The 12048-nt window shown below is 26.5% G+C and overlaps 3 protein-coding genes across 5 annotated transcripts; 1 reads left to right on the forward strand and 2 right to left on the reverse strand.

Moving 5' to 3' along the window:
* Positions 1-1772: 1772 nt before the first annotated feature.
* On the reverse strand, positions 1773-5958 carry LOC122523463 (kelch-like protein diablo). 3 transcript variants are annotated; one of them, XM_043645220.1, is made up of 7 exons: positions 5691-5958; positions 5328-5432; positions 4753-5133; positions 4350-4665; positions 3547-4244; positions 3092-3434; positions 1773-2984 (listed from the first exon to the last, which is right to left on the reverse strand). In XM_043645220.1, the coding sequence occupies exons 3-7, from the start codon at positions 5067-5069 to the stop codon at positions 2793-2795; spliced, it is 1866 nt and encodes a 621-aa protein (XP_043501155.1). In that variant the 5' UTR covers positions 5070-5133; positions 5328-5432; positions 5691-5958; the 3' UTR covers positions 1773-2792. The 3 variants fall into 3 exon arrangements, with proteins under 3 accessions (XP_043501155.1, XP_043501156.1, XP_043501154.1); XM_043645221.1 differs by lacking the exon at positions 5328-5432 and having other exon boundaries at positions 5691-5752; positions 5853-5917; XM_043645219.1 differs by lacking the exon at positions 5328-5432.
* A 270-nt stretch (positions 5959-6228) lies between these two features.
* On the forward strand, positions 6229-8274 carry LOC122523467 (RNA-binding protein 48). The gene is made up of 5 exons (XM_043645230.1): positions 6229-6399; positions 6642-6832; positions 6941-7108; positions 7190-7684; positions 7798-8274. Exons 1-5 carry the CDS (start codon positions 6274-6276, stop codon positions 7907-7909), a joined length of 1092 nt encoding a protein of 363 aa, XP_043501165.1. The 5' UTR covers positions 6229-6273; the 3' UTR covers positions 7910-8274.
* LOC122523468 (suppressor of Mek1-like) lies at positions 8027-11911 on the reverse strand. Its single transcript, XM_043645232.1, has 4 exons — positions 9578-11911; positions 9187-9360; positions 8317-9069; positions 8027-8224 (listed from the first exon to the last, which is right to left on the reverse strand). The coding sequence occupies exons 1-4, from the start codon at positions 9755-9757 to the stop codon at positions 8027-8029; spliced, it is 1305 nt and encodes a 434-aa protein (XP_043501167.1). The 5' UTR covers positions 9758-11911.
* Between the last annotated feature and the right edge of the window lie 137 nt (positions 11912-12048).

The raw sequence follows: 12048 nt of genomic DNA on the forward strand, positions 1-12048 counted from the left end.
TATAATTATATTCATTTTCCATTTCAAATAAAAGTATACTATACTAGATATACCTTTTGCAGATAATCATACAATATATATATTTCTCAGTTTATAATTTGGAGAAACACAGCATTTTGCTATATATATATATAGCTATAATTTTATTATTTTATAGTAATTTGTACCATTTGAAATATATAAATCTGTTAACAGAATTGTATTGGTGTGTTCTTGATCTGGCACGATAGCAAACAATGCTTGTGCGAATACAACTTACATTCTATATAATTAATTTATTTTTTTGATTTACAAACTAATTAAAAAATATGCTATGACTGGCAGATTTTCATGTATTCATAGAGAATATTATATAAAAAGAAATTAACGGAGAATAATGTAATAATATGTATATCAATAGGTTTATCAGAAAATGCTACATTATATTATTTTAATGCTTTTATATTAGACATGCATTCTGCTTTTCACAACAATCTCATATATGTAACAGAACAAGAGAAAATTTGGGGATACCTTCATATGATTATTTATTTAATTATTTATTTATATAATAGTCGAATTCTTTTTATAAATTTGTTTACTCAAATAAATAAATTAACAATTAACGTTTGTCATGATTAGTAAAATATTGCTTATATTCAGCCAAATTTGCTGTTTCTTATTAGATTATTATCACATAAGTTACAATATGAAATTGTTTCTTAATGATCCCTATCACCATTTTGTACATCAATAGTACTTTTCTATGCATTTAGAATAAAAGAATTTTATATAGTGCCTTTTCTGTAATTTTATGAAAATTGATAAAAGAATTCCATCAATATAGCTATGTAAATGTTCACATTTTGAAAATGGTGTTGCTCTATGATCTTATATTTTGGTGTTTTTGTTATTATATACACCTGAAATTCATACATGTTTTTAAAGTGTAGTGTGATATATTATCTACTTAAAATAAAACAATAATATGCTCCTAAGAAAATCCTCTACTTCTGATAATTTTTGTGTAATGAGACTGATAGTTTGATAACTATTAATTTGCATTTTGTAACTTTAATAACATAAAAGATGTTATGCACACTTCAATATGTATTGCTTATTATAAAATGTATTATTTTAGTTCCATTGCGTACATATCTATAGATACCAAAAAAATAATTAATAAATAAATTTATACTCTAACAAAAATAGAATTCATCTAAAGAAAGATAAATGTGTTTGATTAATTTACTAATCTATTAATAAATGCTTGAAGCTTTATATAATTCAATTAAATTGTGCATGTTTTTACCATTGTTTAAATATATCTTCTTTTATGCATAATAAAAACTTGAGTATTTTTTATAGAATGAAATTAATGCACATCAATAATTTAGCGCTTATCTCTAAAACTGGAATCTATGTTTTATTACATGTCAAAATACAAATAAATTTTATATGAAAACTTATAAAATAATATAGCATTCAATCAATTAAGAAAAAGGCAGTAATTGATTATAAATAATACAAATTTTAATATTTAAATAAAAAATATTTTCTTCACTTAATATCTTAAATTAATTAAATTAAAGAATCAGTATTAGGCATTGTGTGTTAAAAGCTGATACTTTAAATTTAACATAAAAATAAAAAATGATGAATCTATACACATTACGTATAACTGAAAATTACACAAAAAATAAAATTAAAATTGTATAATAAAATATAAAGATAATTGTATATATTATTTATGATGATGTAGTTACATGTTGTGAATAAATTTCAAGTAAACATCCAATGATTAAGCATTTTTATCACAAAATGATGAGTGATATAACTATGACAAAAAATCAATTTAACAACTTGACATTTACATAAATTGATCAATCAGTCTCATAGATACAAAAAAAAAGAACATAAAAATATACATTTACTTTGGTAGTTTCTTAAAATAACTACTAAAAAGCAAAATATCTATTAAATATTTCTTCAAATAATCAAATTTGTTATAATATGCACAAATTATTGGCATTATCCAGTATATACACAGTTGTTGCTATTACAAAGGACTGGCATGACAGCAATACTGGATTATATTGCAGAAATAAGAGAATCAAATATAAGTCTTCATATAAGAAATACATTAATACCAATTAATTAGAAGTACAAAACAATATTTCAATGATTTTGCATTTTTTCTTCCTAAATAGTTTGATTTAAAATTTTAAAAATATTTTTCCCAAAAAATCTCGATAACCTTTCAGAGTAAATCCATATATAATAATATTATATATATTATTAATTAAATTAGAATAAGTAATAAAATAATTTTCTCAATCAGGAACCGATTCTCAATTAATCTATTATATAATTACAAATCTTGCTACATCATATGTTAATGTTGGTATTATTGAGGCATCTTTAATTTCTATAAGTGGACTCAATATTATAACAATATGATACACTTTAGTATCATACAAAATGATTTTTCGATGCAAATAGACGTATAGATTGATTCCATACTAATATTTTCAATATCAGTTTCGGTCCCTGATATAAATTATGATTCAAAATATTTATACAAAATATTTTTTTAAGAGATAGACTTCATCGGCAGAAAGGCAAAATCTCTTTGTAAAATGCAAATGTTTTTTTCATATAATGCTCATTGAACGACGGTACCGTTTTCTAGAATTAGTTATAACAATAGGAACCGATATTGGAGCAGGGGGAGTTACAGGTGTAACAGGAGTTACCGGCGTAAGAGGAGTCACTGGCGTTTCAGCCATTTGGGCTGAAGAGGGTAGCCTGAGCTACCAAATATAGTTTTCAGTTTGTGGAGCTCGCATAACTCCCACACCTCCACCAAGTCGTCTATAATTCATACAACCACATAGTTTCCACTGATTTTGTTCTGGATCGTATACTTCAATCGTTTTTAGATATGCTGTTCCATCAAATCCACCTACTGCATACAATTGACCATTCACTACTGCTAACCCAACCTATTTCAAAACGTGAGTAAATAAAATTAATTAAAACAATAATGTAAAGGTATCTTAAAGCATTAAGATAAAATACATTTCAAAAATAAATGGATAAATATACTTACTCCACTTCTTCTCGAAGTCATGGCTACTATAGGGCTCCATGAATTTGTGTGAGGATTGTATCTTTCTGCGCTAGATAACTCCATACAATCATCGCGTCCTCCCACAGCATAAATTAAATTATTAAATACTGCACAGCCTAAATGTTTACGTCTAGTGGACATTGGAGATACTTGAGACCATTTATTGTGTCTAGGATCATATCTTTCTACAGTATTCAAAGGCGATTGTCCATCGGACCCGCCGATAGCATATAAATAACCACCAAGTACAGCAACAGCTACTCCTAATCTTCTTGTAGTCATTGGTGATACTTTTGACCATTTGTTTTCTTTAGGATCATACCTAAAATAATTTTTAAATTTAAATAAATCATCTAATGAATTATAAATAATAAATAATAACAGTATATTTGTGCACTGTGTGATATTGTAAATAAAATATAAAAGTAATCTACCTTTCAACGTGATTAAGACATTGTACTCCATCTTGACCACCTACTGCATAAAGATAACCATCCAAAACTGCAACACCTACACTCGTTCTACAAGATGTTGTAGGTGCAACATCACACGACCATTGATTTGTTTGGGGATCGTACCTCTCTATACTATTTAAATAACTTTGTCCATCATGTCCGCCAACAGCATATAGTAATTCATTTAAAACTGCTACTCCTACACCACATCTTCGTTTACTCATTGGTGCAACCATTTTCCAATCTCCAGTATTAGGGTCAAATCTTTCTACACTTGCAATAGCATCACCAGAACACCAACCACCAACAGCAAATAATACCTCACCTCTTCTCGTAGGTTTTCTAGGACGTGTTCTGGGTCCTTGCATTAATGGTCTTTCTTGTGGTAATAATAAGTAATTTTTTGCTTCGTCAACTAAATCTCTACATGCATCATCTGAACGAACTAATAAATCTGATCCTACAGTGCCTACTAAAAATTTTGGACTTAAAAGTGGCAGTCGCACATGTTGTAAAACTTGTGCTAAGTGTTGTCTTCTTTCTGTTACATTATATTTAACCCAATTCATTACAGCACTGAAAACTTGTTCTTCCGTTCGTACATTTAATTCATCCGATGATATAATATCTACTAATTGTCCAACAGGTAATAACAGAAATTCTTCACTTTCCATTACCTACACAAGAACAGGAAAAATATTATACTATTGAAATATTTAAACAAATTGAAATTAATAGATGAAGAAATATTTATTACTTTGCTAAACTTAGTTACAAATTACCTCTTGAAAATTATGTTGAGTAAATTTATCAGCAATACGTAAAAGTTCTCGACATGAATGAGTATCTGCGAAAGCTCTTATACCCAAACAATTCGATGGGTCCAATTGTCGTTTTAAAAATTCACAGCATATATCTTGAATTTCTGCTAGCTGAAGAAGGCACGCTGCTGGAAGGAGAGTTTGGACATTTGCTTCCTCGACAATGATGTGTGAAGTGTAGCAAAATTCAATGAGTAATTCCATTGCCAATTCATCTATGTCACGTATTGTAACTTCAGTTTGACGAGATTCTGCTAACTCTCCGGTAAACATAGCTCTATAATAATATACAAACAAATTTAACATATGTGTTGTATATTTTGTATTATTTGCTTTCAATATTTGGAATAAGAAGAATAATTACCTGAAATAAGGACTGCAAGCAGAAAGAATGACTCTATGTGCAAATATCTTTCTAGAACCAATGTTAAGAACAACGTCACATAATTCTCTATGACGACGAAGAACATTGAGTTCAGTAAGCATAGCACGAGGATGCTTTTCCGATGTATGACTTAAACGTGCTGGAGAGGTAGCACGTTCTACAACCATGTCACCCATCCTTTGTGAGGATGGGACACTTGCCCCTGGTCTCCCTGAGGCACCCCTGGTCCCTCCAGCTAGCTGGAGGCGCAGTGGGGGTGACGCCCAGCCCCACACCGAGTCTATCTGCAACACCATTCACCGACCACCACAAGTATCGAAAGTACCTGCAGCAGCTCTGCTTCTACTGTACTACTTTTCCCTAAAAGTAAATATTATATTAGAAAAGAAAAATTACTACCTAATTCTATTTTATCACATTTTATTTATTTGATATTCTATAACTATTTTTGTACAAGACATATAATTAAGAAATAAATAATAATAAGCATATAATAATTTTGAAACTAGTAGAGTAAATTAAGATAATATCGAAAAAATATATTATACACTTACTTAATACATTTATGATTATCAGGTAAATATAAGTTTGTATAAAAAAATAGTTATGAGCAAAACATCTACAACTTAAGTGGTTGAATGTTATGCAGTTGTACAAATCTGTGAAATTTTGAAGAAATACAAAATCATTTTTATAGATAAGAGACAAGTAATAAAATTATCATTAGATGTTAACTTTAGTTATCTGCATCAATTAAAAACCAAATTGGTACATCACCTCTTTGAGTGTAATTGTATTGTTTTGTATACAATATAAAATGATTACAAAAATTAAAGAGAATAGCAAACAAACAAATGTGTTTGACAAAATGAAAATTTATAATATAAAAGTGACATGTCAAGAGAGTGTGTATTTACTTTCAGTTCGTTCTCAAGCCCACTGGCATTAAAGAGCTCTTCAGTTATAGTCTTCGTTTATACTATTTAAAAAAACAAATTCGCCATGTAACGATTTGTTTTTAATATAATGTTAAGATAATATCATAAAGAAAATGTTATAAATTAATCTACTGCGCGTACCGCGATATTCGACGCGGGTAAACTTTCATTTTAACAAATATCACACGATTTGTGGGTACCATTCGTATACACCATGATCGTCATGGACTGATCATACATATATATATTCAGTCTTATCCAGCTGTATAAATCATTGTACACATGACAAGATTATTCCTAGATTATTATTACCGCGTATAATCTAGGGAATTTTTTTATTAAGCTAATAAAAAACATCACAGTTTTATTACTTTGTTGTTAATACTCAATAATAATAACAATTAATACAAAGACATTTTAAATGAACAATATTTACAAATAATTATAATATATTATAACTTATTATTGCGTACATAAATAATATTTGAAGCATTTTAATTATTTGACTATTTATGCATATATGTACGAAGCATAATATTGGTTTTACTATTAGAAGTACAATATGGCCGACAAAAACAAAATTGTGTCAAACGAACCTGCTATAACACAACTCTCTCATCATGTACAAGAAAAATTATGTCAAACACGACCACCTTATCGACAAGGGAAAAAGTTGACTGCTGTTAAGGTAGCTTCGTCAATATGTATCCTTTTACAATATAATTTTTGTGTGTGATTTTTTAGGTTATGTTAACTGTATATTTTGTACGAAAACATAATGTTTTATTTATAATTAATAAAAATTATGTTTTCTCAATCTTTTTCAAAAATGGATCACTTTCATCATAAACAGTCCATGTATATGTATATTATAATAACTGTTTTCCATTTTGCATATATTTTCTCTAACACATCACCTCCACTCAACAGATATATACAATTAATGATGAATCTCAACATTTGATGATTTGTGATGTACCACAATTGCAGTTAAGACAAGAAATAAAAAAGCTTGTCTTTCCTTATGGAGCTGTAAAAAAAGTTCATGTAGTTTCTAATTATCCTTCAGAAGAATTTACAGAAGCATATCATATACATTACCAAGATATACGAAGTGCAAGGTTTATATTTAAAAAATCTCTTATTATGTTTAATTTAAATAATTTAATTGTTTTCTATGCATAGCATAATAACAAAATTTTCAACATCATTTACAATATACTACGCAGAATAGCAAAGCACTTCCTCGATGGCAAGAATTTTTACGGTGGAATTCTACATGTTTTTTATGCTCCTGAATTGGAATCTATAACAGAGACAAGAGCAAAGCTTATGCAACGTTATAAAGATGTGTCCGTACGATTAAAACGTAATAAACAAGATTTTACACATAATAGGTATGTGTGAAAGAGTTACCAATGTCAACTTATTTATCATTAATCAATGTTTTATAAAAATGCTTTTATTTATAATGTTAGGGAATTATCACAAAGACAACAAACAGTAACTTCACTGTCTTTTCCTATGAACGATTTTAAGCAAACTAATTATCAAGCTAATTACAATGAACCGTTTTATTATAATGATCAACAATTAAACTATGAATCTAATGCAGTAACAGAAAGGAGAAATATACATAATACTGAAGCGTCAACTTCAACAACTGTACTACCAGTTCAGTCTGAAATAGTAGATACTGGAAATATAAGTGGTGCAGAACATTCATTAACAGGAATAAAAAATTATGATAAACGTAAAAAAATAAAAAATTACAAAGGACGATCTATTAGAGATAATTTCAAGGTTAAAATAATTAGGCCATCAATTATAGATACTAGCACTATTTTAAAATCTAATATTAAAGATAAAAACGTATCTAATAACACAAATAAGACTGACAGAAATACTATTGTTATTAAAAAAGTACCGGATAATGATGCGATTAAAAAAAGAATTATTTTAAAAAATTCAAGGTAGTGTATTTGTTGAGCATAATTTATATTCATACGAATACAGATAGAAATTTATTTACAAATTTATATTGTTTACAATATATTAGTAATATTAATAAATATTAATTTTTCAGTATTAAACAGTTAGTAAAACCAAGTCAAGATCTTCAAAATTCAATACAAACAGTTAAATTTCAAATACGATCGGCTTTACAAAAGCATAGTGATAAGAATCACTTGTCCTAATTTAAAGAAAACAATAATATGATAAATAAATATATTCATTTGCTAATAGTACAAAAGGTTTGACAATTTCATTGATCGATATTGATTACAGTTTATTTTATATTTATAAATAAGTATTTAAATAATAACTGTAGAATTAACATCCCATTTAATCCCATTATGTTTTGACTTATCATAAGATTTCTTATGATTTAGTGTATTTTCATATTGTATCAAATTATTGCTATTTTTTTTTTGTAACATATTTTGAGAGGAATTAGTCAATACTGTATCTAATTGAGCATTATTACACCTATTCCCAAGAGGTGTTCGTTTCTAAAAACAACAAAAGAAACAAGAACAAAATTAAATGAATGTTATTACCATACGAAGTATATTATTTATATTTTTTGCATATAATATAATACCTTTGAAATTTTATTTATATTTGTATTATATAGTATAGAAGTTTTTTTATTTGTTTTTACTTGTTTTTTATTATCCAATGTATCTTGTACATCTTTATTTTCATCTTCAGTTTTAATTGTAAGTTGTTCAGGTATTGATTTATTTCTTTTTATTACATCATCATCATCAAATATAACTTCAATTTCTTCATTAGATGGATATGAAAATTTTTCTTCATCATTTTCTTGATCACTATATTCATTAATCTCAGACTGCTCTAAATTTTCAGATAACTCTGAGTCTCTCCATATTTTAATCGTATTTATACTAGCAAGATCTCTATTTTGTAAGTTTTTCATACTATAAGTACTATCATTATTGACGTTTTCGTTACTCATATGATTAGTATTATCACTTACATGTAATTTTGTTTCACTTATGCTATCAGAATTATTAAATTGCAAAGATTTAATTGCTTCGCATGTTTCATCCACTACTGCTAATATTTCAGGTGTATCAGACGATGTTGTTTCGCAATACATGTATCTTAGATGATCATTTGTTTCACTATACGAGCCTGCATTTTCTTCAGATTCTGTTTGTAAATATTTAGTTGTTCTTTGTACAGTAATTGGTGTTCTATCAAAATCTGTAGATGGAGATCTTGGATCATATTTTAAACTCTCAATATGTTTAAAGTTAAGAAATGGTAATATTTCTTTATTATTTTCTTTCACAACAGTTTGTCTTTTGCAAGATGTAAAGTTATCAATCTAAATAATAATAAATTTAATATATTTTGTTATATATATGATTATGAGATATTCATTCAGATCAATAAATGTTTAAAATGTATTATAATGATAGTAGCTAAAATTTAAATAACTTACCGAAATTGGTGTTCTGGGCTGATCAACATTTGGTGATCTTGGATCGAGATATTTATTTAATGTCGAAGGTGACATCGTTGAATCAAAATTAGTTTCTAAATACGGTTTCTTCAGGATATTTTTTGACAATACATCAACTGCCATTCTTGTATTATTAGATGATGCATGATTAATCTATTGATTTTTATTTTATTATTTTTCTTACATATTTATTCTTCTTATCATTTATATTAAAACAAAGCAAAATATTTATACGAAAATGAAACATTATTAATAGGTGAGAGCAAATATAAGATAATTCATTTCTATTGTATATTTTAAAATAAATTCAATTATATAAATTATATATATAATTATAAAAATTTATTGTATGAATTTTATAGAATCTTACCTTTATTGGCGTTCTACATATTTCAGTAGTAAGTGATCTTGGATCTGTCAACAATTGTTGATGTGTACTTGAATTATTACATTCTTTTCCCAAATTTGATTGTTCTATAGTTTCAGTTATTTCTTCATTATGTTCTTCTACACTACCATGTGAAAAAAATCTACTCGTATAATTACCCATCACAAATTTATCTTGGTAATTCTTTAATTAAAGTATATTCAACGAATTACAAATATTCAAGTCTTTTAACGGTTTCTTTCATTTCCCTATACCAACAGTTAATTTGCCCGGCGTTTTACTACACAGAACAGTAATGTGTATAGAAGAAGAAGAACCCGACGAGTACTTATTACTGATACATCATTGGCCAAACACGAAATAAACATTCAAAATTGATTGGTCAAAATTCAAATGTAATACCAATATATAAAATCTAAAATTTTTTAAAAAGAGTTTAAGGAATTGTTTTTATGTGACGAAATTTAGAATTAGTTCAAATTAGATTAGTCAAAATTAACATTTTTTAATACTTAATTTTATGTTTATTGCTTATGTGTCTCTACTAATATATGCAGTGCAATATAGCAACACTAATTCGGTTCATGGTATGTTAAATTTATCATAAATTTTTTTAATCGATGCGTTTGGATTTGTCTTTCATTGTATTAGCATCTAAGGAAATATCTAACATAAGTAATTATTAAGGAGCATTTTATTGGTCTTAATTTAAGAATAATAACTGCAATTAATTATAAATAATGAATAAATCTGAATGTTCGTTTCTATAAATTTACTTATATTTCTCATTTAAATTTTCTTGATTATATTGGAATAATTGTCCGGATATACTTATTACAAAATTCTAAAACTTTAACAAATCATCTTACATTAATAACTTGTATTTTATTATTTGATTCTCTTACAATATTCTTCTAAATATAAGTAGTTTGATTATAATGAACAAATATGGATAGCTACTCCCATATTACAATATTTATATGTTTTTATAATCCTAGATTCGGGAAGAGTATGGTACCCTTTTGGGTCCCTAATTTTACGGTATTGAGCACTTGATGCGCTCAATCTCAATCAAACAAATAAAGTGTCACAGCATACTTCGATGTAAAGAAATACAAAAAATTGACGATTTCGGGAAAACAAAAGTTCATTAATTTATGATTGGTCATTTATTAATTAATTATAATTTGGCCATATGTCGACATTACTTTACTAACCTCATCGTACTATTATTTGCCCACTTTTTACTTCCATCACATTTGGTTGCGATTACACGTTTCTATGCTCCTAAATATTTATACGTGTATCAGCAATATATAAGTTGACGAATTAATAGCTATTATAATACGAATTATTACAAGTCGATTTAAAATTTGAGGTTAGAATAAAAATTTATATTCTTACTACTATTTATTAGCAGTTTTAAATATTCGGCTGATTATGAGTATGCGTTTGAAGTGTGACTTGATAAATTTTATATTAGACGTGCATGATTTAATGTAATATACAGATAAAATTATTAATAATATTTTCTCAATAAAGAAATGCGAGTTTATATTACTTCTTTCTTAAATTTGTTTTGAAAGAAAGGTAAAATGACAATTTATTTTTGCGCCATGAAATTATATTATGGAATAAACACGAGTAGTAATGTTTAGAATACTGGTACCTTTGTACTGTATTTAATACTTTATCAAATATTTCAGTAAGTTAATATGGAGATATGAGATCTAATATGATCTCAAATTAAATTTATTATTATTTATTATTAATGTTAATTTTAATATTAAAAAGGAGTATTAAATATTTTCTAATAAAGACTGTGGTTGTTAAGAATGTGTAAGTTACTGATAATTTTCATTACAGGAGTTAACTTAATTATAATTTAAACATATATCTTTGGTTCACTATATATTATATAAAAAAACATTTGTAATAAATTTAAATAAAGTTTTTTTACTTTTTTCATTAACATTATTAGTTAAAATTATTATCAGTTTGTTGGCCAATCTGAGTACATATCGTCAGTAAGTCTATTGGGATATATAAAACATGTTCTTAATATGTTAATATAACAAACATAAATAAAAATTAAGATTTAGATATTAACATACACACAATAATATAAATCATTTTTAGATTAAGAGAATACTTCTTTGTGTGAATTAGCTGTAATAGCATTTTAACAGTTAGATTTATATATGTGGTATTTTTGTAGTTAGTAGATTAATTGCTACTCTACTGCATTTGAAAATATAAAGTTTATGGAAGACTTGTTCAATAATAGTAATAATAATAATAATAATAATATTAATATTAATAATAATAATAATAATAATAATAATATTAATAATAATAATAATAATAATAATAACATACAGAAATAAAGAAGGGAATCAGGAATCAGTCAGCTATCACAGATAATTATTTGTAAAGAAATGTATTCTCTATTG

This window comes from Polistes fuscatus, unplaced genomic scaffold (assembly GCF_010416935.1).
Source record: "Polistes fuscatus isolate 324 unplaced genomic scaffold, CU_Pfus_HIC Scaffold6, whole genome shotgun sequence".
Taxonomy (NCBI): Eukaryota; Metazoa; Arthropoda; class Insecta; order Hymenoptera; family Vespidae; genus Polistes; species Polistes fuscatus.